This window comes from Chiroxiphia lanceolata, chromosome 2 (assembly GCF_009829145.1).
Source record: "Chiroxiphia lanceolata isolate bChiLan1 chromosome 2, bChiLan1.pri, whole genome shotgun sequence".
In the NCBI taxonomy this organism is placed as follows: Eukaryota; Metazoa; Chordata; class Aves; order Passeriformes; family Pipridae; genus Chiroxiphia; species Chiroxiphia lanceolata.
This window is the reverse complement of record NC_045638.1, coordinates 57,782,850-57,809,290: the sequence shown is the minus strand read 5'-3', so window position 1 is coordinate 57,809,290 and position 26,441 is coordinate 57,782,850. Positions and strand designations below refer to the sequence as shown.

The following is a 26,441-nucleotide window of genomic DNA, read 5'->3' as shown; positions in this document are numbered from 1 at the left end:
GTAAATGTACTAATGCAGTGGCAGTTGTGTTTATACAATGTTTTCAACATTCTGGTAATTGGATAACCAATGCAGCCCAGACATTTATATCTTCTAGATTTAGAATAATTCTGATTTACATTTTGCCTTAGCTTTTGAAACATATCCTCTTTGATTTTGTCAGTGGTGCTCAAATGCCAGAAACCCAGAAGTCTAAATTATCATAGTCTGGCAAAAAAGGGAACCTGTCAGGATTTACAGGTCTGCCTAGGTGCAAGAACCTTATAATATTACATTTACTGCTGGAAAAGTATGAACAAATTGCTCTTCATTGATAAAACTCCTAGAAAATAACTTGAGAGAATAAATAAGGCTAGAAGATAATGTGCTTGGGTGGGATTTTCAAATTACCAGTCTCAAAGTGAACCTCACGGGGTTCTCTGTAATTTTAGCTGAATTCTTTGTGTATTTCTAAAAGTCTCATCTTTGCTTGAAATTACAAGTGAAAATCACTATCTCATTTGCAAGAGATAATGGAAGACCAACTAATCAAGAGTGATATGGAAAGACTGAATGACAATCTAGTACTCTCTGGCTCTTTCAAAAGAAGTGAGGGGGCAGTAATGAAACTAGTGGATTTGAAACAAAACGATGTTTGCATTTCTTAGTTTTATTCCCCCTCCACACATGTAATGTGAACTTTTTACTGCTGTGAATGTTAAAAACTTTACACATGTTTGAAAGAAGACAGGAGAAGCTCACAGAAGAGAAATTTTTAATGTTGCTGAACACACAAATACATCCGATCCCAAAAGTCCTGAGATACGACCAGGACACACTTGAGAAAGTCTTGTGTGCCTCTCCTACTGTTATCTTCTTCCCCAGGCATCCAACCTTGGCTGCTGTTGGAGGCAGGACCGTAGATTAGCTGAATGTTTGGGGTCTGACCCAGTACAGCCATTCTTATCTCCTACCTGGTCTCAAAAGGTCTTTCTCAATCTTTGCATTTCTATGTCTGAGGTTACCTCCTTAAGAAATGAAAGCTTGGAGGTTGATTCCAGTTAAGAATTCCTTATCTGTCTACAGTATCTTCCATGGGGTTTTTTTACACATTTTTGGATGAAAAGTATGAAAATGTGTTTGACTTGGTATTGGTATTTTTTTAAATATCCGAGACATGTATACTAAGGGGGAAAAAAAAATTGACTTGCATTCTGTTCCTGAAAAAGCCAGAAGTTAAAATTTCAAGCTGAGTATAGAAAGTATAAAATGGGAGGACATCTTTTGATTTTTGAAGCAATTATATGTTGAGATAAATCCTAGGTGTTTATCATAGGTTTGTTTCTTTTTCCTTGTCTTTTGAAACTGCTGGTTAATTATCTAGTTATCAATGTCTGCCTGCCTTGATTTAGATCAAAAACATGTTTGAAATCAACTAAATTTCCTCTGCTTTTATTTTTATAGTAAGTGTGCATTTTCTGCACTCTGTAGATGAAGAAACCAGACTGCAAAGAACCGGTTTTTTTAAGTTTTGATTCTAGAACTGAACTCCTTATGCCCCCTGTGTAGGCATATGAGTAAAAATAATTCACTTTTAGGAAGTACTGGTTGCAACACATTCAGATCCTCAGGAGCTCTGACAATATAAGCCTTTTTTATTTGAGAGCTCTTGGCATGAATTAGGATCATAACTCCTCATCTAGGTTTTAAATTTAAATTTTAGCATAAGACTTTACCAGAGAGGCACAAGAGTTGGTATCAAAGGCAGGAGCACAGGGAAGGAGTGCATCTGTTCAGGAATGTGCCAGTGAAAACATTGCTCCATCCACAACTCTCCAGGATAATCTTGTTGCAGAACCAGAAAACGTGGAGAAAATCTCATTCAGTCCTGAATAGCTGGTACCTTGGCTTTATATCAGCTTGTTGTGGGTGGTACAGATTCACTCTTCTTTTAAATCAGTCAGATCAGGAATTTTTCAAGTAATGACCTGATTCTCAAAATTACAGATGATGGTGTTTTGACTGTGTTGGTTTTTTGTTAGGGTATTTGGTTCTCCCGCACACACCCCTGTGGAAGAGTGAAGTAAGTTTAATAATAAAAAATACAAAGTTTCCTCAAATAGTTTTGGGATGTCAAGCTATTAACTGGTTAGAAAACTATTGTATTGTGTGGCACTGTGCTGTTGCAAAAAGCAGAAGCTTCTGCCCTGGAGAGTAAGTGCAAAGCAGAAAGACCTCCTGTCTGTTCTTCTCCAGCCTACTCAAGCTAATACACCAAGGAAGTCTGGTTTAAAGGGGAGTACTCATGCATGTGACTTTATCTGCTTGTTCTGCTTGTAAGTCAGTGATTTTTTTTTTTTCTTTATTTCCCCCCCCCCTGCAGTTGTGTAATCTCAGACTGAGTAGCTTCTCTTTACCAGGGTGAGACTCCGGGGTGCTCGCTGCTGTAGTGCAGAGATGTTGCTGAACAAGTTGTCACTCAAACTGAGTAACAGCTTTGACAAGCTCCATGAGAGTAGTAGCCTAGAAACATAGCCCCATATGTAATTTAAAGGCTTTTGTCTCACAGTCTTTAAAAGGGAGTCTAGTATTAAACAGGCTTTTTAGAGAGGAATTCACTGAGATGTTAGAGATGCTTATCTGGTTTTGAACTTTGGATTTGTCAGTGGGATATGGAAAATGTGCAGAATTTCTACTCTATGCTGGGGCTTTTGTGCGTTTTTCTGAAGTTGGATATGAATCTTAGAAGAGTTTAGGATTCCCAACAAAGATAATTGCTTATTTTCAGATATTATGCAGATGTTTATATCTGTGATATGTTTGTAGCTTAAACTCATACTATTTGACTTTTCCTTTTATAAGTTGTATGGATAAAGATTGAAAATGCTCTTAAATTTAAAATTCAATCAACATTGCTTTCTGGCAGTCTTTCAGTAACTCAGTTACCCAGTCATAGGAGGCAATGTACTGTTGAGTTGTAAGAATTAACAAAAGCTTTGCAAAGGGAAGTAAACTCAGCCAGATAACATATGATATACTCTGACAGCTCAATATGCCTTTTCTCCAACATTGATTCGTGCTTCTGTATACAGCCCTGAAGTAAAAATGCCTCAGTGCTGTATCTGTGTTGCAGCTCTGTCCTAAATCTAAAGTGCAAATTCATGTAAACTCAGTTCTTATTCTTGACTCCATTGTTTTTGAGGAGGAAAAAACAACACTTACTTTTACACCTTTTATAATTTTTTTATTTTACAGTGATGTTAAATTAATTTTGAGGAAAATGTACACAGTGTTCTGGAGCTGGGAAACGTATAAAGCAGGATGTTTTAAAGCACTTTTGTCTATGTATTCTTGTTTGTAACATTAACATATGTAGATTCCTCCTTTTACATAGCATTGACCTCTCAAAATGTGTTGGTTAATTTTGCCAGCACGTAGCCCCAAGTACTGATTTTTATTACTTTTTGAAGTTTGAAAGAAAATAGCATTTGAAATTTTAAATGCTTATTTTAAAATTATTTCTAGGACATGAAAATTGAGAGGAAGTTGCACTCAAAATCACAGTGTCTTGAATTTCTTTAGGAGACACTGAATAGTTTTCTGGAAGAAATATTTGCATTGATGCAGATGTTCATTTCTAGTTGGCAAAAGTCATGTTTTTCTAAGAAACTACTACTTTGGATCGAATTAACTTATTTGGAGGACGTTATTTTCCTCAAAAGTCATGTTGAGTTGGAGAACTTCTCACAAAAGAGTTTAATACAGTGTTACTGTACCTGAAGCACTAACTTCAGTCATCAGAAATTACTTTGTTTTAATTACATAGGCATCTGAGACAGAGGTGAGAAGAAAAACCAGTCTAAGTCATTTCCGAATGCTCTAAACTACCAGAAGACTTAATTACTTCATGGGGGCCAGACTTGTGGAGATAGCATATATTTTAATGAGATAAACCTAGGAGAAACAAAGTTCTTATAACCCATGGATTGAAGCCTCCTATGAACATAATGTTCCCTAAGAAGGAAGGTGGAGGGGAAAGAGTAAGAGGGAGAGAGAGAGAAAAGAGGAAACCTTGGAGCAGGCACAGTAGCTTATAAAGTGATATGACAATATGGGGCAATTTTCCTGAGTGACTGGATCCTGTAGCGTAAAGTAGGCAGCTTCACCCCCATCCTCAGTAACTTGGAAACTGATATAATTATTAAAAATGAGCAATTGTTTTAACTTCAGGAAAGAAAACCAACCTATTTTTTTATTTGTGTTTGACTTGACAAACAGTCTTTGGACTTTGGTTAACCTAATCCAAACCTAAAAGTTCATTCCTAACATGCAATCTGTCAGAACAGACCTTTGACGTAAATTCTTAAAATACTTTTCCCGTGTGCTATTATGCTTAACACTTTTACAGTCTTGTAATAAAGTTTTCAGATGTGAAGGAAGCATAACATTTACATATGGGAACATATGTCCACAGCTGAAGAAATGTGCAGGCTTCTAATTCCAGTTTAGTCCCAGTAGTCTTTTAATATAGTTTATATTGTAGAGTCACTGTCAAATATTTTCATTTTTATGGTCTGAAGGCTGTGTTGAATGAAGTTTTCTGAAACTGGCCTTTCAGAGAATCTGACATCACGTGTTCTTGTGGACCGGTTCTTTTTTATCGAATTTTGGATTGTATCTGATGTGAAGTAGTAGACTATAGGGTCAAAACAGCAGTTTGAAACGGCGATGCACAGAGTGATGGGGTACATAGTCCTGACTGCAGTTACCACTGAGCAATTAATCCAGGTCTGTGTTCTCATAAGGGAGTAAAGTATTAAGGTAATGTTATAAGGCACAAAGCAGAAGCAGAATATCACCAAATGGACAACAATCATTTTGAGTACCTTTTTCTTGCTTAATTTATTCCGGCTTAATGTAAGCGGCTTATTCAAAGTCCGTAGGACCATAGTGGAGCAGGTAACATTCAAGATGAGTGGAATAAAAAACCCAACTGTTTCAATGAAGATAACAATCCGAGATAGGTAGGTTTTCCACGTGTCCTCTGAAAAGTTTTCAAAGCATGTCCTTTGTGCAGTATTGTTATGGCAGTTTGTAGACTGGAAAAAGCTTGCTGGTGTGCTGCCTGCTAACACAATTATCCACACTGCGACACAGACAATTTTTGCATTCCTCTTGGTTCGAAGAGTCTTAGATCGGAAGGGGTGTACGATAGCTAAAAAGCGATCTACACTTATGCACGTCAGAAATAAAATGCTCCCATACATATTTGTGTAAAAGAGGGTGACAGAAATCTTGCAAAGAATGTCTCCAAATGGCCAGTTTCTGGTTACAAAGTAATAAATCCTGAAGGGTAATGTAAACACGAAAAGCAGATCCGATATGGCTAAATTAAGCATGTAAGTTGTAGTTTCATTTCGCACTTTTAAGGTACAAGTGAAAATGTAGATCGCCACACAGTTTGCTATGAGGCCGAGAACAAACACCATGCTAAAGATACACCCATACAAAGTATATTTAAAGGAGTCCTCAGTGGAACAATTAGAGCTTACCATTATAATGGTATGTTTAAAATTCCTGTGATTTGGAGGTTTCTCTGGTATTTTTACTGCAACTCTTTTGGAATTCCAGAAGAACTCGCAGATCAGATGTATTTTGAACAGTGTGTTTTGGCAAATTTGTTGTGCTGTGAAGCTTCAGGGAAGAAAGGCGAGCTCTGTGGCAGGGGAGTACATCTCCAGCAGAAATCACCAGAAGGTCACTCTTTTCTTCCGAGTACTATTTGTAATCACATAGCCAGTCGGCAAAAGTCAGAAAAGGCATCCTCTGTGGCAGATGAGATCACCTCAAAGCTTGCTTAGTTCCATTTCCCACCTCGATTCAATGAAGCCACTGTAGGGCTTTCTGCCTTACTCCTGGCTGCAGATCGTGACGGCAAAGCCTTGTCCATCCGAATGTACTGGGAGTATGTGCCTTGCGAAATGATTTCCTGGACGCCACAATGTGGGCACTTGCATTTCTCCCTCAGCCTTCTTTCTGTACAACAAGTTTTTCAGCTTGCTGGCTGGTCCCATGGGGCAGGAAGCAGAAGCAGAAGGGAGCTGCTTGCCAGGGCAGAAACCAAATTCCAGAGCGTGTTTGTTCCTGCAGCCCACAGCCCTCGGCAGCCCTCCTGCAGCCCAGCTCCTTCTGGAGAGGAGAGCAGAGCGCTCAGGCAATTTGTAGCATGACATCACAGGAAGAAGAGGCTGGGCGCTGAAGAATGGTTTCAGTTTGGTTTGTTTGCCTTCCCCTAATCTGATAACGTCTCTGCTGTACCTAGCAGACTGTAGCTTGCAGTCGTGCAAATGGTCACCAGCAGAGTGCTCCAGCTGCCTCTTAACTCTTTCCATGCTTCCTGAAAAGTCCTTTGTCAATGTTGCCAGGGCCTGAAAAATCTTTTTCTTTAGTCATGAGAAGACTTTGCAGTCTTCTGAATAACCTTCATGCCTTAAAGTTCCTGTTTTTCTTTGGAGATAATAGTAATTGTGGGATTTTATACGGGATTGAATTAGCATCATGATTTTTGTTAGATATCTTTCCTTGTAATAAAGGGCACATTAATCACCAGAAATCATCTGAGTGGTTCTATCTAAATTCCCTCAATACTAAGCTCAGGAGGGACACAGTAACATTGTTAGGTAATTAAATAATTTCACCAAATAATAACTGAGAGAGGATTGCTCTTGGGTATTCCCAGGACTGAGATGTGTTACAGTGGGAGGAGAAATTTTTAACTTATTCCATGTTAGAAAGCACACCCCAAGCTTTATTACTAGCCAGAAAGGTGGGTCTTTAAAAAAAAAAATACACTTCAGGGTTTTTTTGAAATATTGTGATGTGGAAAGCATTTTCTTCAATATGTAAGCACAGAATTAATACAGCAAAATGCATAGTGTACTGTGCAATTGTTTCTGGTGATTTAAAGGGACCAGTTATCGCATATGCACAAAACAGTCCCATTAGTCACTGATTAATGAAACAAAAACATGTTATAACTAATTATATTGTTAAGTAAATATAAAAAAACCCCATCTCTTATTGCCTTTGGGGCAGATATGAGGTAAATCTCAGTTTAGACAGACTCATTTATTTAACAACAGCTTGGATAGACTCACTTCTGGCATCAAAACCAGTCTATTTCTAAGTCTGAGAATAACAAATCTCTTCATATCTGGCTGGGTGGCATGGTTCTTTTGAAGTAGATTTTAATCAGTTGTACTTAAGCAAGGCTCTGGGCAGAGCCTTTATAGTGTGCTGTGAAGAAAAGTAAATAATAGCGCTTCACAGGATTTTGGCACGATTTCTTGATGTAAGCTATGTCAGACAAAATTCAGAAACATGAAAAAGTGGTTCTTATTTTATTTCAAGTTTGCTTTATAGTTTTTTGTTAAACATTTTCACCTTGATTTTGAGTTGAAATCAAGCAGTTTAAGTTCAATAGGCTATAACCACAAGAAACCTTCTTGACTATTTTTGAAATTCATGCTTAATCGTAAAGCATAGTGCATTTTGCGCTTCTAAGTCAGCCTGAAATGAAAATTTGAGCTTGGCAGAGTCTCTCATGTGTCCAATTTAACTTGTACCTTAGAGTAAAGTTGTCTTCCCTGACTTTACTCACAAAAGCACACTAAATTTTGTTTCAGTTCCTGGCAACCTTGCATGGTGAGAGAGGGGTTTTCCTGCAAGTTCTGCATCAGGCTGTGGGAGCTCTGATCTCAGTTTTACTGCTCTGACTTTATACAGGAAAACTATGCAGGGCAGGCTCAGTTACTGGAATGAAAATCCGTGAAGTACAGAAATTTGATGTCACATGTCAAAGCCTCAAGCAATAATTCACGTCTAGAGAGAGAAACTAGTGGAAATGAGTATGTCTCTCATTGATCAGTACTTGATTTTGGCATTTGGGCGAAGGTGCGGGTGCACAGAGGCAGGATGGGATGTCTGATCAGAGGCACTGTCCATTTTACCATGATAAGTGTGCTTTAAAGCAGTTGTGAAGGGGCATCCTCAGCCTTTGCTTCATCCGTCGGAGCCCCTGCCTTGCTATGGCCTGTGTTGTTGCTCCTGTTACATATGTGGATAGTACTCATATCTCTATTTTAGAGTATGATGTGTATACTTTTGTTGTCTTTGTGACTCTATGACCCCTGTACCCTTTTGGTGTAGTACAGTACATGCACTTTGCATTAATTGAAGACCTAAGTCATATTTGTGTATGTCCAGAAATACCATTCAGATGCAGGATTTCTCCACCTTTGGATGAAAATTTGAAAACCCCAAGTTGACCGGTTTTTCATTGCTTTCATGTTTCAGCAAGGAAGGGTTATGACTGAGCGTGCAGACTGAGTTATTTTAGTGTAAAAGTGTGAATGGCAAAGGCAAATTGTGTATCCTTTTTCTTAATTTAGATGTAGCTGATTGTTACCAAGCAGTGTTTAAATTTGTGTGAGCTTCTCCAAGCTGAAAAGCCTGTACTAGTGCTCTGGGAACTGCTGGGAGTCAGGAGTAGCCTCCCTTCTGGCCAGGCTCCAGCACGAGCAGGGGCAAAACTTCATTGCACACTCCCTGTTCACTGGATCTTGTTCTAAGATGTTGAGCTTTGTGCTGACAGGTTCAGAAAACAGTTTAGTAGACCCCAGTGCTTTAAAAATTTTTAAAGAAGTTTATCAGTTATTATGGGGAAAGAATTGACATGGTAATGACCTTGCTTATGCTCCTTCACCACAAGCAATTTTGCTTTGGGATGGGGAGAGGAGGTAGGCAGGAGGAAGCAGCTGCAGGGAGGGCCCTGTACGCTGAGGGGGGTTTTTTCTCCGAAGGAAACAGTGCTGTTGCTGCAGGGAAACGCATATGTAAGTCTGTCTACCTTTCTGCGTCAGGCAGGAATGAGTTAGGACCTGTCATTTGTTGCTAGTGCTAGATGAGCAAAGCCTGCATTTCCATTTACAGCCTTTCTCTGGCTCTTGAAGAGGCACCAAAGGCAGGGTGAGCATGGACTCCTTAAAGGCAAGAGCTGCTGAGATTCTTGAAATCATCTCTAACTTCAGCAGCAAAAGATTTCATGCACTGCTTCAGCCAATTACCACTTAACTCTGCTTATACGAGTTTAGATATCTGAGTTGAGGTATCTAGGACTATTTACACCCTTAAGTGATCTTGGATTTGTGTGGCAAACTTATTCCAGCATTGAACAGGGGGTCAGAAGGAAAAGCACTTATGACCCTAGCAGTTTGCTAGTAGAGTGGCTGTAGGACACTGCTCCTTCCTTGTACCCCTGGATGCCACATAGTGGAATACTTACTTCCATTTATGGCATGGGGGCAGGATCCCTTAAATTCAGAAGTCTAATTTGAATGGTAAAGAAATATTTCACTGAAATAAAATATTGGAAGGCTTCCAAATATTGGAAGGCTTTCCAAGCCTTTGGAGTTGTGCTGACCAGTGTTGGGTGTTCCTCTGGTGGTGTGTTCCTCACCTTCAGTTCTGGTGGGTGCTTCTGAAACAGAAGTTGTAGTCAAAGGTGAAAGAAATTTTGAACTTGTCTTATGTACTGTGCTGATTTAGTCTGTGCTGATGCTACTACTAAAAGCTCTTTAGAGGAAAAAAACCAACTACAACATTAATAGTGTTGTAATAAATTTCTACAGTGTTTCCAAGGCCAGAGTATGCACTGTTAAATGATGCACAAAATGCTCTATGTAACTCCATTATTCAATAACTAATGTTACTGCTTTCAGAGACACATCTGTGTCACGTGCAGGCATTTGTTCATACTTTGCTTAAGCAAGCTTATGCAGAAGAACTTGTGCTATCTGTTGCAGTGAAGACAAACTGTGGCAGGACAGTATTTTCTTTGCTCTAAGTTGTTATTTATCCAGTTGTTTTTATGGGTTTAGGCATTTCTTGTCTATTTACTGGAGTTCCTCTTTGAGCATGTGTATGTACAGAAAGGAATTTATTACGATTGAGAAGTAGAGCTGGGAACCAGGAAGTCTCTTTCTGGCTGTGCTACAAATTTTCTGTTCCAATCCTGGCAAAGTTTTCTGTGACTTTGTGCTCTAGCCTTCCCTCCATGTAAGAGTTCATTCACTTCACACTGGGTAATTGCTAAATATAGTTTGAAGTCCTTGGATGGAGAACCCTTTATTAAATAGGATCTTAAGGTAGTGAATGTGGTGAAAATATAGAAAGATTAAAATTTTCTCTTTTTAGATTAGCTTCCAGCCAAGCAAAAGGATCAACTAAGAGACGTTCAAATTACAAGTAAAAGTTGAAAGAAAACCTTAAACATTTTTTCCACTGAAAGTTTGACCTTCTAGAACCAGTTTTCTCAATTAGTTCTTCTTTTACTAGCTGTGTTCTAATGCATAGCAGCCAAAAATCTTCTAAGTATTAAAAAAAAAAAGGCAAGAGAAGTGAAAGTATTTGGGCTGTAGTCTATTAGGTTGTGTAATTGCTTAAAAAGGGAAAATGAAGCTCAGAATAAAACTCTAGAGTTCTTCATTCTTGCCTGTTGGAAATGCTCTTTTTTCTCTTCAGAATTGTTTCAATTTCCTTTATAGGAGATAATACAACTGCTCCTCTCCTGCTTGTAGAAAGAGGAAACAATTTCTCTCCTTTTGTATGAGTTTTCAGTTTGCTAGAGTCTTTTCTTTTCCTCTCTACTCTTGAGTTGATGGAGGGATTTTAAAATCCAAACATACATACAGTAAAGGTATTTTGAATTTGAGAACAATAGTTTGCTTTGGTTCTTTGTTCTTAAAAATATGTGAATATGACAATCATACTCTAAGAAATGCCACTTTTAGTCAAATTCTGGTTCTGAAACACTTCTTCACAGTATTTATTGTATATCTGTGTGTACACAAGCAGTTTCTTTGAACCACTGCAGTTAGTTATATGAAGTCCCTTCCCGGCTGTTTCCTGTACTGTCCATGATGTACCTAGTAGTATAAAGAGAAGTGGACTAGAGAGAACATGTTTTGACTTAAGGAATAATATGTAAAAGCTGATACAGGCAGAAAGGAAAACCAATGTGTTGATTAATAATTTTTAGGCAACTAAGAGGCAAATAAGAATATTCTGTTGCTTCTGGTGTAAAACCTTCTCCTTTGAAATACAATTGCAGACCTAAAGTGTTGCTGTTAGGGACTGTGTTAGTCATTGCAGTATACCTTAACATAATAGTATCCTTCAGAATATTCACAGGTCTACTAGAGGCTTTCTAAATACTCAAACTTATGGGAGAACAACTTAAGAGAATGAGAAAATAAGAGAACCTTTAAAAATACTATTAATTTGACATATTTTTTTTGTTTTCTCTTGATCTTGTGTAAAGGTTTGTTGGACAAGAGTTTTGGAAAAAGCTTGCCATGCACAGTAATGGAGAAAAGTGCAGAACTGTGTGCTGGAGTTTGTCATAGAAGTTCTGAAGATATTTTTAGAATATTTCAGAAAATATAGGTACCCTTTGCTTACATTTTAGAGCTTGCTCTTGGCATTATTTGGTTTGTTGCCCACAAGAATTGAGACAGATTGAAAATAGGGGATTAATTTTTTAAAGTATAATACTGCAATCTTGAAAATAGTATCCATGATAGCACTAATAGAAAAATGCTATGTCTAAAGCAAAAGAAGCTTTTTTACAAGAAGCTCAAGGGTCCAGTTAATGCTGATGAACACATTAGGGTTACCCAGAACTATGTAAACGTTGTCATGGAATATGCAGATTGGTTGTTTGCACTGTAAATACACAGGACCAGTTACAGCAGCGCTTTAGGCCACTGACATGACTGATAAATTCTTGAATGAATGTTCTGAATTTACATTTTTTGTGTAACTCATGGAAAGTCCCAGGAGCAGTTTTTGCTTACATTCTCAAATATTTTGATGTGCAAAGCAAATTTTTCTGAGAATGCAGTTATAAAGATATCTAGAGGAAACAATAATTACATAAGATATTGTCAACATGTCCATTTGTTACCTGATATATTGAAAAGGGTGGCCCCCACCTGCCTCTAATACATGCAGCAAGAACATGTAAGAAATGGCACACCTGCTTACTCACCCCTGCACCTCAACTTTAAATTCTTCATTTTCTGTTGCTATGAACTGTGTGTGCTGTGCATGTGTGTGTTAGGAGCTGTTGATTTAAACCTCTGACCCTTTTTGTGGTCTCATTTTAAGGGAAAATTTGCTTTGCAGGATGAACAAAATCATCATTTCCATTGCATGTTAATAAGCCCACTTGGCAAGATAAGAAACTCTTGAGAGATGATTGAAAATGGTTCTGCTGCTGTATAGCATAGAGGTCCTACAGTATGTGTAGTAGACATTGTACAGAGATTTGTTAGGGACAGTGACCTGGAGAATTTATAACAGGTATCCAGACACATCCTGAGGTGATGTTCAGAGTTGCACTTTATAGTGCATAACTTTTTTATGTATACTGCAGTGTATACATGTATACCTGGAGAAAAGGCAGCATGGCATCATGCCTTAGAAATGTATGTTAGACATCAGGTGATTGTGACATATAAATAAGTCTAGTTGGTCTTACAGTAGGCTAGTAGAGGCTAGATAACAAGAAATCTTTTTGAGCTTTAATCTGTGGATGACTACAAATTTTTACTCAAAATACCTTTCAAGTATAAAACGTGACTCTTTTAAGAAAAAATAAATTTAAAAATCAGTTACTATATTAAGCAAATACTAGGAATGATAGGAAGGAATAAGCCTCATTAATTATTTTGGAAACTGTTCCAAAAGATACAGGGTGAAATGGTCATGATAACAGATCTTGTAAGAAAAACATTTGCAATTTGTGTCGTTCTAAAGCAATTACTTGTTATTTTTCAGATCTTTAACCTAAGTTTTTGCCCAACATGTATTCTCTGGCCGTGGTTAAGGTAGTCTGATTCAATGTCAGGATTACTGGTGTTACTTCATATAGTTCTTGAGGGTATATTTTACTTTCATGACAAATTACTTACAACCACTGCATCCAATGCTTGCAACCTCTTTCAGTTTTGGCCAAGTGGAGGCCTCTGAATTTGTACAGAGGATTTTGACCTCTACTTGCCAGAGGCAGCACAAAGCCCACAGTCGCACTCCTATTCTCTTTCTTATAAAGGATATCATTATGAAACCATTGAAAAAATTTACCAGTCATTCAATAAGATTTATGAGTTAATATTGTTTAAAAAACCAAAAAATCTATGATATTAATTTGGTTTCCTTCAAAAAAGCAGAATGTAAGAAGTTAAGGGGGGAAAAATGTTTCATAAGAATTGTTCAAGCTGGTAAACTAATTAGATAAATACTGACATGAAAATGCTTGTCAGGGGAGAACTGCTGCCAAGAAGCAGAACTTAGGTTTGATTAATGTGAAGAACTATTACTTTCTAAATCTGTAAGTCAGCAAATAACCTTTTTAAATTCTGTATGATAAGATCACTTAAATGATTACCTAGCATATCATTAGTACCGGTAAACAGCATTTAAAAATACTTCAGCTCACTTTCCCCTATAGCTGCTCTTTCCTTCCAGCTCGTATCCTGAAATTTTATGAAACCAATTCAGGACTTTATGAACTATTTTATTACATTGTTGATCACATTTAGCAGTTGCTTTTTTGGTGTGACCATCAGCTAATACCTAGAAGGTAAGAAAGGAAATGTCAATTGACAGTGGACAAAGGACTTGCTTCTCATGTGATAATTTAATTGTCTGCTGCAGTCTTGGATGAATTGAGTGATGTTTTCAAATGCAAAACATTTGTCATAAATGATCCATTTTCACTTGAATCTGTGTTAATAATCTTCCTGGAAGTGGCAAGGTGTCTCTCTGGGAGACATTGGTTTGACCCTGGCAGGAGAGGGGAGGCTGGAAACCACGTCCCATGCCCTGAGCAAGTGTCTTTGTTATGAGGGATTCTCATCTTTTGCTGTAAGAGAATGAATCCTCTGAAACAAGATACTCCATCCCTGAAAATATTCAAGCCCCGGGTGGGATGGGGCTTTGAGCTACCTGGTCTAGTCAAAGGTGTCCCTGCCTCTGGTGAGGGGGTTAGAACTAGATGATAAGATACCTTCCAACCCAAACCATTCTATGATTGTATGATAATATATTTAGCCTCAGAAGGAGGTACTACATGAAAACCAGAAGCTTTATGCTGCAGTTCCCAGTGAGACATCCATGCAATAGTATTTGGCTCCTACAGGGTACTTCCAGTGATGGTGGTAGAGGAAGATCCAGGTAGTATTGAGCAGCATACGCTGTCCTGCACACTCCTTACTCAAATCTCTGGGTTTTGTTGAACTTTCTCAGCTGTTATCTATGGTGGTTTAGTGGTTCAGTGCTATAGCTGGAAAAGGTTAATTTTTGGCTATGCAAGTCTTTAAAATCTGAGGTAGAAGCAGTAGTATTGAAAGTCATTAGCTTTAAGTTTCAGTAGTTATCACTTACATCGTCTCTGAAAGAAAAAAAGAAAATCTTCAATGAGGGGACAAGGGATAAGAGTGAGTGGATCAGGTACCGATTGTTGTGGAAAGATCACAAAGGTCCTACTTCTGCTTACAAATATTACCTTAAATTTCTCTGTACTTCTGTAATTCATTGGGTTCTGATACAGTTTTTATGGTTGACTTAAACAGTTTGAATGTGGGCTGTTGCTTGAAGTAAGCCTACCGCTGTCCGTTTAAGCCTCTGTGCTTCTTCCCTTGTGCTGTGTGTATGTGTGCGTATACACGAATGAGAAAAACTGTTTGGTTTAAAACTAATTCTAAAAAATACATAATTTGAAGTCATAGCTGTGCTAACGGTGAAGCAAGGGATGAAGCAGAAAGTGCAGATGTCTAACTTAGAGAAGCGCCAGTGCACTTTGACTGATTTAAGCCACAGGGAAACGGTGCTGGAAGTGTTGTAGCAATGTTCAACTTTGAGGCTTTAAAATCTGTATTGTTTTGACTCTTGGCCAGACATTAGCTTAGTGTTTGGCTGTGTGAGGTTTAAAAGGCTCATCTAAGCTCAACAGTGAGATCTATGCTTCTGGTCTACTACCCTGTAATTTATTTCCATATAAGTAGTTTGAAATAGTGGTATTTATAATGTAATAAAAGAGAGGAATATACACCTAATTGATTTTTCCACAAAGGAGGATAAAAATGAGTGGTAATACAGACATAGTATGCATAGTCATGCTTTCCTATTTAAGATTAATAGAGGTGATAAAGGATGTCAGCTTTGTAAGGCAAATATCCAATCCAGAGTGAATTGAAGATGCTGTTAGTTTTCTTACTGACTTCAGAGTTCTTTGGGCCAACTGGCTTCACTGCTGGTATTGGTTTCCATGTTTCTTGTCATGCTGTGGTCTATAAATAAGTTTTTCTTAAATTTCAGGAAGAAAAACTAGAATCAAAAGACTTGAATTTTCTCAAAATAGGATAGAGCGTAACGATTTTCCCAGAAAAATTGAACTTGGGGTTTGCTTTGTTTACAAGTGACTTGAGAGTTTCTCATCATAAAAATGCAAAGCTTTAACAGAAAAGCACATTGTTACTGAAGTATTTCACCTTTCTCATTTGTGTTTTCTAGCAGTGTATTTGTAATTTAATGAGATCAGGAGAAACATAGGTTTTGATCATTTAGTACTTGAATGGACCTTGTCAGGTAAGTCTGTTTTACTGCTTTTTTGATAGGTGCTCTTCATATATTCCCTAATGTCACTGAGTTATTCCTTCAGGGACAGTCTCATATGTTCTTTTTTTACATGTTGCAGTTTTTAATTATATGCCAATGGAAGTACAACCAAAAGATAAATGGTCAAGGAGCAGGTGTTGCACAGAGGAAGGAGAGAGCAGAGGCCATGCAAATTTCTTGATTTCCATACACACGTCCACTCCCTATACACAGGAGTATCTGAGCACCAAAAAAAAGGCATCAAAAGCGTTCTCAAAACTTTGACATTTTTTTAGGATATGTTACTTTTGAAATTTTGTCATTTTAAAAGGAGACTTGTCTTCCTCTTTATCTTTATGAAGGCCCAAGATCCACATGCCTGTGCTTCAGCTGGGCAAGCTTTTGCTTTTTAGTCCCCAGTTGCAAAAGCAATGTTGCAAAAGCACACAGGGTGTGTGCTTCTTGGCCAGCGTGGCTTGTGTTTATAGCCTCCAAACCAAGTTTTGGCTTCAGGTTGCAGAATGGGTGGGCAAAGGACTGCAGATGGGATGCTGAGCATGGGTCCCTCACTGCATAGACGTGTAGCACAAGGGCTTCCTAAAGGGAGAGAAGTTTTTGCGTCAGTGCTATTTAGATGTGAAGTGGGGGATCTGATATGTGGTGTTTCAGAAAACAAACCCAAACATGATCTTTGTCTTTTTATAGCTCTTGACTTTAAAACTTGAAGACGATTATTGTTGCCTTCCTAGATCCCTGTGATGCCTAAAAGAAAATTCAGGGAGAAAAAAACTCCAGGACAATTTAGTTTCGAAAGTGAGATAAGGGAAGGGGTTTAATTTGTGCCTAGGCATAAGGTTACAAGACGCGCGCTCAAGTCCCTCTGTACAGATGTTACAATTTGTAATACTGCTTGTCCAGTCCGAGGTTTTATCCTCCCTCTGGCTTTTGCCCTGGACCACCCTCAGTCACACCCCTTGGGAATTGGGGCTGGGGTCTCTGAGACCCTCTCTTCATCAGTCTTCATATTCTTCGGGGTACAGGGGTCACACAGTTACCCAGAGTTTGACTGTACTCTGCGGTTTAGGCCAAGGTACAAGTGTTCTCTAAGCAGAATAGGCCTATCTTAAAGAGAGACTAAACATTTCTACTGGAATTCAGGGGTAGAATTGATATGGGGAGCATAGAATGGGGTAATAGGGTTGGAGAGTTTCTGTGCTAAGGATAAAGGAATGAAATGCTGCTGCTTCTAAATCTACTTCTGCTGTATAACTACTTGTAAAACTTAGAAAAATTAGAAAAATCAAAAAACTTAATGGACCTTAAGGCATCACTGTGAAGTCATCCAGATGGAAACACACTGAATTTTAAACACCCTACTTGAGCAGGTAGGTTGGACCAGGTGCCCCACTGTGATCCTTTCCAACCTTAACCATTCTATTCTATAATTTCCTGCATGATTCTGCTCTAAATATCTAAGAGGGAAGTGTTACGCCTTCCAGTGTTGTTTTTCCAGAACCTGAGCTAGCCATCACTTATCAGTCTTCAAAAAAGATTCTCATGTGTGGCCATGAGAAAAGGCACTGAGTATCACGTCTTACATTATGTTCTGAAAAATAGTAATGGTCTTATTAGTGGAAATGTGAGCTCAAGCTTCTTGCAGATGTTACTGTGGTCCAAGTTTACCACATACACACACTCAGATAAATTGTTTAGAGCTTTTTGCCCCTTTTTATTGTTTTTGCCCTTCTTTGCTAGCTACATTTTCGGTGTTAGAAAAAAATTAAAGCAGATATATTGCGTTCTTTTAAGTTTTCTTTAGTCTATTTAAAGTATCCTAGAATAACTCTGTGGATACACCACATGTTCTGGTATAAGTATCTTCTGACTCCCATCATTTACTAAGGGATACTCTTCATGTTTGATAATATTAATTACATTTTTTGTTCTGCTTCAGATCTATGCAAAGTTAATGCTGACTTACTAATTCTTTAATTGTTTCTCATATGGTTATACAAATTTATAGTTTGTAGTTGTAGAAGCCAACTAATGCTGTAGATTGGTGAAACTGCCCTTGAGAGGAGTGGTGGGAAGTGGAGAAGGGCACTTTTTCTTTCTTTTTTTCTTTTTTAGTAGAAAGCACTGTTAATATCTTTTACCCTTTTTTATGAGAGCGTGCAGTGAGAGGACAAGAGGGAATGGCCTTAAACACAGGACAGGTTTAGATTAGATATTAGGAAGAAATTCTTCACTGTGAGACTGGTAGGACACTGGCACAGGTTGTCCAGAGAAGCTGTGAGTGTCCCATACCTGGAAATGTTCAGGGCCAGGTTGGATACGACTTTGAGCAACCTGGTCTAGTGGAAGGTATCGCTGCCTCTGGCGGGGGGTCCAGCTAGATGATCTTTAAGATCCCTTTCATCCTAACTCATTCTGTGATCTGCCTCAGAATTAGTTGTAACACTTTGAGAGAAAACAGTAGGGAAAATACTTTGCAATTGTTGAAATACTAGATTTATAAAATTACTAAAAAGTAAGTATGAAATAGGCATAACATCATACAATATAGGTGTCAGTGCTTTCCAAGTTTTTGTTTCAGGTCTGTTCAGACAAGTTGTTGGAAAGTTTGGGGTGTTTTGAGTGGTTTTTTTACTATTCTGTTTCACACTGTCAAAATTCCATTATTTCTTTTCCATTGGAAAGAATGTTTTTTTAATGAACTCTGAATAATAGCCCAAGACTTTTTTTAACCTTCTCTTGTTAATTTGATTTCCAGTGCAGCTTCCTTACCTCTATTATACTGCATTTTGACTGATTGTTAAATAACTGCTTGTAAGGCAGAAATGTTTAAATGGAGGCATCTTAAATTCTGCCAACTGAGCACTCAGAAGGTCTGCATATGCTTCTACTTTGAAAGCCAAGTGCAGCAGGATGACTGCCAGGTCTTGTCTGCCTTGAGCTAATACTAGGTATAGACTAACTGAGCTTGAGATATTCCATAATGGTAGTCATAGAAGTACTGGCTCAAATTAAGACCAAAACTCTTCTCAAAGGATGTGCCCAAAATGTTATGACTCTGATTTTTGTTACAACTTCAGTTTTTTCCTTCTTCTTTGTCATGTGTAATTTTCTTTACATTGTAATGTTTTCTAGAAGTGGTTGATAAATCCATCACATAAAATGGTTTTCATGCTTGTGTTGCCATGCTTTGGTATAAAACATGGCACGTTGGTTTTGCAACTCCAATTTCTTTGTGCTATTTTTCTATTTTAGATTATATGAAGCATGTTGCAAGATATTTATGGTTATTTTTGCTTTTAAATAATCATAGAGTAGTCTGCTCTTAATAGTTTCAGGACATATACCTTCCCCTAGCTAATATTAATTTTTCTAGGGAATTGGTCTTTCTGTGCATGTAGCTTATTCCAATCTGCTGCAGATTATCTATTATATCCTTTTCTGTTCAATTCCTAATTCATTGACTCCTTGATTATGTTGGTAAAAGATACTGTCCTGCTCTTTCAAAAACTTCTGTCTACAAAGTTTCCTAGAACACTTACCACATTTAGGTTAGTAAAAGAATTGTTTGGGGCGCTTTGTACCTAAATTTGTCCAGTTAATGAGAAACTGGAAAGAACAGAAGACTTGAAACTGAATTACTGGCTTTAAACACAAGTCTCAGAGACACCTCATTGTCATGTTTCCACTTGTACTTGTAAAAATATTTCCCAGAACCTGTCTTAATTGTTCTGGGAACTGGGTCTGTGTAAGTCAGTTAGAAATGAAACTGATGTAAAACGTGATGTGGTATTGTAACGGCTTGTTTGATTGTTACAATAGTAATTACCTAAATAAATTCTCTTTACTGAGATAGGCATTTTGTGACCCAAAAGTTCCTCTGAAGAAAATAAGTACTTGAGTGCTGTTTTGCTCCTGAGTGTAATAATTTTTCATGTATAAAAATAACTATAGAAATGGTCTAATACTTTGTGATGTCAGTTAACATAATGGTCCCTTAAAGCATCTCTTCTCTATTTCCTGTACTGAAAATATTTATACTCTGTAGTGTTTTCACAGTTTAAAGTTGTTGCTATAGTTCTTAACCTCAAGATCTTTGGCGGAATGTGTTGTTACTGACTGATATACTGTCATTTCCAACAGTCACATGGTTCAGATCGGGTGCATTTTGGTTTAGTGTACACAAATTCTGTCCAGAAAGTGAGGGAAAACTGGTATCCATTCAGTTGTCTTTGAGACCTTTGGCTTTTGCCTAAAAATCTTGAAAAGTAAGGTTTGACCAAGAATGAGTCATATTGAAGCCTGGTTGCTCTGGGGGGATAGGTAATACAGTTGCTAATTACTTCAGATACAGATTGTTTCTGCAGCTGCACTGCCAGTGCAGACCACAGATTCATCTGGAAGATGCTCACAGCAATTGCTTTGGGGAGAAAATGTGTGGTAGATAAGCCTAAAATGATATTTTCTTGGATAATGCTCAGCAAAAAAATACATGGAAAGGGTTATTGTATTCTGTTTTGATTTGTGTACTTGCATGTGCAGTTGTGTGAGTTGAGCAGAAAAACCTCTTGAAGGAAGTGGTGCAAGATTTGACTGCAGCCTGCTCAGGGTCGTCCTGCGTAGTTAAAAAAAACCAGTTCTATAAATTTGTAGTTCTGCTTGTAGACTGTCTTTCAAAACACCTTTCAAACCGATGTTTAAAAAGTTAATCTCACAGGCTTGGCAAACAGGAGCATTCCTGATGACCAGGGTTCATTTCTCCCTTCAACTGGTAATTGGTTGCAGAGCTATAAAGCAATAACTGTCAGAAATTTCCCTGTTTGCTCAGTGTTATCACTGGTCTGTGTAATAGTTTTGAACATAACCAATAGTATCAGTTCACTATGTTAACAGAGAAGGTCTATCATCTTTATATTTAAAGTTTAAAAACTGTTTTCACAGACATTCTTCTCCTTTGCTAGGAAGGATACTTTAATGATGCTCTTTTATCGCTCTTGTGCAATGAGGTCATCCCATGGAACTTTTTTAAGAGACCCTGTAAAACATAAAGAATTGGCTAATCAGTCTTCATTTGGTAAAGAGTAATTTTGGGAGTGGAGGGGTTGAAAACTATGGTATTTATTTTCTGAAATAATGTTTTATTTCCAACAAGATTTGCCAGGTCTCTCCAGAGACTTTTGAGGAAGAATAGGTTGTCGCAAAACTCTGAGGAGAGTGGATTTGCAGCATCGTTTAAAGCAACAAAACTTTAAGATTCACACCCAGACTGTGGTGGCCTGGCTTTCCTTCTCTGACTGGAGAGATTTAACTTCTTTATCACTAGATAAAAGAAGATCCTCACAAAGCTTGATGACCCTATTACTTCATCTTAAATGCTGGATATGAGTAAGGACTTGTATTAAACATGCACATGCTGTAAGGAGTTAAAACCAGATCTGTCTGTGTTCTTATATGAATTTATGTAACTTATATGTGTGAAATTAGGGCATGATCCTTAATATTACTGGTTTTTTCATGGTCAATACTGTTTCAGTTTAGACTGTGAGATGTACTTTGCTTTGGCAGGCCTAAATTATTTCAGAATTCTGATAACTAATTATCATGTGAAACTTCTGAAAAGGCAACTTTCAAAAGTTGCAAGCAAAGTCAACTTTCTGGGCATGCAATTCTCTCATGAGGAAGAGGGTTGGAAATAGCCTGTGCTGATCCAGTCCTTGCACTTCCATTCCAAAGCTGTCAGTTCTAAACTGGCTTTGTTTTACCCTGTAAATCACAGCCATCTTTTAGTACATTATGAAGAAGAAAATTGTTTAACATTATGTATTGTATTGACTGATTCAATAATTTGAAAACCAAAATAAATCCTCCCAAAAATAAATAAAAAAACACCCAAGGGACCTTGGCATTAAGATATATGCATAGTTAAGTGCTAAACACCGCATTAAAATTTGAATGAACAGATAACTAGAACCTGGAAATGTATTAGCAAATTTTTATAAAGAATAAAAACATAAAGCTTATAGAAAACAAAGACAAAAGCAGTTTTTAAAAATCTGTGAGCTACTAATAGCACTGCTTAAAGCTGCTCAGGGTCTTTCTCTATGGTCAGTGGAGCACATCCAAACCGCAGAGTAGCTCTTCCCCGTATTTAAGGATGTAGGTCTTTTGTTTAATCTTTTCATGGAAACCAAAGTCTAGTTAAACATGTTGTTGAGGTAGAGCCAATACAAAGATTGGGAAGCACCTGTGTGTCCTGTAGTTTCACTGTAGCCAAATAAAGATTAGCCAACAAGAAATTCTGCCTGTTTTGTCCATGAAAGGAGCTTTCAGATGGGGAAAAATCACTGCAGATGCCTGTGATGGAGGTGTTGCTGCAGGGAAGCATCCTACAAAGCTTCACTTAACAAAGCCCCACTTAATTCACAGATATAGCATTGGGGATTTAGTTAGCCCTGGGTAGTGTGAGAGGGGAGTGAGTCAAATTTCAGTCTTATTCTTCATTCTGATGCCAGTGGCCTTTTGACCCTGAGAAATTTTAAGCCTTCATTGCTTTCTTCTTTTTTTACACTAATAAAATGGGGTTTCTGTAGCCATCACAGGGAAGTCTCAAATGAAAAGCAGCATTTTGCTTAATTAGTAAAATTTATTCTGTGGCTGCATCTAGTAACATTAATCACTTACTGAGCATTAAATTAAAGTAAAAACTGCAAATCTGCTTTCATGTGAAAGGAACACATTGGAAGTGACCTATTCACCTCAAGTGCTGCTTAAAAACTATAAAAAGCAATATAAAATTTGTACAAGATAGCATGAATAACATCACTTTAGAAACAAGTTCCCAATAAACATTCCTGTTCGATTAAGCTGGACCTGGGGGTTAAAGTTCTTTGTGACTATTACTTAGAGGACTGGTAATTGCCTGGTTAATGATGTTATACTTTGCTCATTTGAGTGTTGAATATCAAATAGTGGAACTAAAGCTGAAGTTTGCCCTGGTGAGCTTGAAAACTCCCTACAAGCTGCACAACGTGCTTTGAATTCACTAAACAGAATTATTTTCCATGAGTAAATATAAAGAAAGGAGACAAGGCTGTAATTAAACCCATCAGTTTCTCAGGATGGGGGGTAGTTGTATTTGAGAAAACTTGTCTCTACATAATTCTACATTATGGCACAGACTTTTTTTGTGAGGCACCAGTCTTGTCAGTGTAGCTCCTATTCATCCAACTACGTGACCATGCATTTGGAAAGGTACCATCGAGAGTGGTAGGGCTCCCCGGGGAAAGAACGCAAGAGGGCTGCATCTAAAGTGGGAGAGGAAGGTGGAAATAAAACAGAAATTTCGCCAGGTCTGAAAACTAAATGCCCTCTTCCTGCTCATGCAGCCAAAGGGCTAACAAAGGCTGTGCAGGTGACACAGCTGTGGTTTGCCCAAGGGCATGTGTTGAATCAGGCTGTCTCACATCCTGCCATTACTGATGCTGGCAGCTCTGTGCTGCTGGGGCCGACTGGGTTGCAACATCCTGTTTATCTTGCCATGTTTTTAACTACAGTGTCAATTAGTATTTGTGGGAGCCAAAAAATATTGGACTCACTGCATCTTGCTACTGAGTCTCTGTAAGTAGATGTTTCTACACAAAGAATATCCCTTTGCTGACTGTGGCTCACCTAACTGATGGAAAGCAGCAGTAGGTTTTCTATATTCCTGTCAGATAAATTTCACTTGCCGATCAGTTTATGGAACAGGTTGTTGTCAGTAAATGCAGGACATCCTGTACTTTGTTCTCTGCTCTTTTGTGCTTTGCTCCCAGTGTTGCTACCTTGTCTGTTCTTACTGATTATTCTGGCTCTGCTTGTGATTCTCTGCGAAGTGGACCTAAATCTGGGTTTGCTTTCTCTGTTAACTTTCTGCTGGCTTAGTGCATCAACTCCACTTACATGAAGGTCAACTGATTGTCAAGACTGGCAGGTAGAAGAGGAGGAGTGGAAATTATGAAAAAACAAGCAGATTTTTTTTCTCCAGGCCTGAGAGAGGACCTGGAACTGCTGGTCTCAAGTGCTAACTCAAAAATAATAATTTTTGCTTCTACTCCTAGACCTCTCATTCCGCTTTATCAACCCTTTTTCCTCCTACTGATGTTTCATTAAAAACAATACTTTCCCAGCCATAAATAGCTAAAATATGAAATGAATGAAGCAGGGTTCACTCTTAGTCAAGATATCTCATCAATAGTTTAGTGATTGCTCTGGGAAAGAAACTTGGATTCTTTCACTTGGAGCATAGTGAATGGTGGGAATAATAAAAAGGAAGAAACCAGAAGAATGAGAAATGGAGAAGGTAATGTGTCTGTGCTTGCAGCAAGTGCAATGCTGAGAGAAACAAGTGAGGAGTGTGTGCACTACTAAATGCAGGGGAAAATTATGCAAACCAGCCCAAGAGCTGAACTGGTGGAAAAACAGTAGAGAAATAACTATGTGGTTATGAATCAGTAACTGATGTTTTTTACGTTATGGATGAAACACCTCCAGTATTGCCAAAATCATAAATTAAAAATTGCACAGTGTGAAAAATTGTAGATCTCATCACTCTCATCTTGTTGCTCTAAATTTTTATTTGATGCACTTCAGAAGAAAAGTGTTGTTTTTTTAGAAATAAGTCTAAATGAGGAATGTCTTAATGCTAGTTTTAATTCTCATAAATCTAGTCTTGTTTTACTGGGCCATTTCTTACTGCCTTAGCCAAGTGATGCTGCATACTTTAGATGCGTGCTGTGCTCTTGTCTGTAGCTACAGATTTATCATCTGTGCCATCACATTTTAGTATTAATAATGTGCATTTGTAGGTTCAAACAGACCGTAGACCATCTGATGATGCGTTGTGTACAAAGCAATGTATTTGTAAAATGACTGATTTTACTACTGTCTTTTGGGGAGATCATTTCAGGAAAATGCTGAATGTTTGGTTTTGCCCACTTCGTCCTCAGTTGGTACTATGGACACTGCTTCCCCCACAAGAAGGCAGATATTTGCTAATCAAATGTTCTTCTGTTGCTTCAGGAGTTCTGATACTGCACTTTTGAGAGGCAACATTGTGCTCAAGGATGAGTCTTCTGCGTTTTCAAAATTCATTATAAATACGGTCCCAAAATATTTTCCCATGCAGTCTTCTTGTCTCAGCATAATTCTACTCTGTTCATGACACACAAGCAGCCTGAGATTTTGTTTCTGCAAGACTGCTGTTTATTACTAACGTCAGCAGAAGTGCTGATGTTGCTTCACCCAGAACCTTCTCCATTCTACTTACATTCTCCCTGCATCACTTTCTACTTCAAACTCTTAATTTCCAGTGTACTCCCACTGCCTTGCCTAAAGTATTGATAATTAACCTCAAATCAAAATGTTTTTTGTTTTTGGCCATGAGGGCAGAGACTTAATGAATCCAGAATCACTTAAACTCTTGCCAGAGATGGTTCTGCAACATGATACAGCAGAGACTAAAGTCTCCAGTGCAGTTAAATGAGTTATGACCATGGTTTGTGTATTATCATATGCAAAATATTGGGTAGATGTTGTAGCAGAAATAGATTGACAGCAGGTACAGCGGTAACTTTCAGTCACCAATGGGTTGCGGTTTCCTTTGATTGTTTTTTGGTTGGTTGGGGTTTTTTGTGTTGGGGGGTTTTTTGTTATTTTTTGAAATGCAACGTTTTATGTATTTTCTTGTACTGTTTGCTCTTCTTTTCAGGAATGGCTATTTAATAGGAAGTAGTAAGGGATTCCAGAATACAACTGTGTCTCGAATCTGCAGTTAGCCTATATCTAGTGGATTGCTGATGAAACAAGAAAAAATGTGCTTGGTGTATTTAATAGTTAAAGGTTATCTGGCAAAATATGAGTGTTCTGAAGTACTTCAACACTTTAATCTTCTATTGACTATCATATTTTGGTGAATTTTTTTGGAGAAGAGGGAAGAAAATCCATTTAAAGTGGTTGTCTATTCTTAGTACAGTGTAGTATTCCTGTAATTTTTCTAGGGGTCGCCTCTGTTTGATCTTATCAAGCAGTCAAAAGAACGAGAAGGCCAAACTGATCAGCCTGAGACCACTTCTACTCCCAATACACCTTCTCAACATAATCACACTGCTGCAGACCTGTAAGTGACATGCATGCCTGAAGTCTAGGAAAATGTGAAGTTAATATCACCCTTAAAATTCACCTCTGTTCTGTTTTCCTACTTGTTAGGCTTGGTACTTAGGTTTTGTTAAACTGTTGTATTTGCAGATGTTAATTACTCGTATAAATTTAAATCAAATGCTGAAATCTGTTTTTCTAAGATCCATCAAAGCTGTAACTGCAAACTGTTATCTCATTTGCCTAGGAATAAATAAGTCCCTCTATCAGGTATTGAGGATAACAGGTCACAATAGCAATTAATTTCTTAAGGAAGAGTTCCTGCAAGTATTATTCATGTAAAATTCTTCTTTTATCCTGTGGTATTAAGTGCTTAATATATGTTGAATCTCCAGCTACCTTTCTCCTGTGAGATCTCCTAAGAAGAAAGCTTCTGGACCTCCTCCAAGTGCTAATTCCACTCCAGATGCTCAATCTGGTGCGACCCCGCAAACACAGAAACCACAAAAATCTACCTCCCTCTCTCTGTTCTACAAAAAAGGTTTGTTACTTCTGTATGTGCTGACATTTGCAGTTATCTCATGGTATTTATCCGT

The 26,441-nt window shown here is 38.0% G+C and overlaps 2 protein-coding genes across 2 annotated transcripts in view; one reads left to right on the top strand and one right to left on the bottom strand.

The window, feature by feature from the left end:
- Positions 1 to 26,441, top strand: part of RB1 (RB transcriptional corepressor 1) — a 71,343-nt gene that overhangs the window by 37,395 nt on the left and 7,507 nt on the right. Inside the window, exons 18-19 of the mRNA XM_032679336.1 lie at positions 25,749 to 25,867; positions 26,241 to 26,386. Coding sequence (XP_032535227.1) covers positions 25,749 to 25,867; positions 26,241 to 26,386 — 265 coding nt within the window. The remainder of the gene's footprint in view (positions 1 to 25,748; positions 25,868 to 26,240; positions 26,387 to 26,441) is intronic.
- On the bottom strand, positions 4,494 to 6,230 carry LPAR6 (lysophosphatidic acid receptor 6). The gene is given in 2 exon segments (XM_032679337.1): positions 4,494 to 4,655; positions 4,658 to 6,230. Coding segments are annotated over 2 exon segments (924 nt in total). The 5' UTR covers positions 5,535 to 6,230; the 3' UTR covers positions 4,494 to 4,608.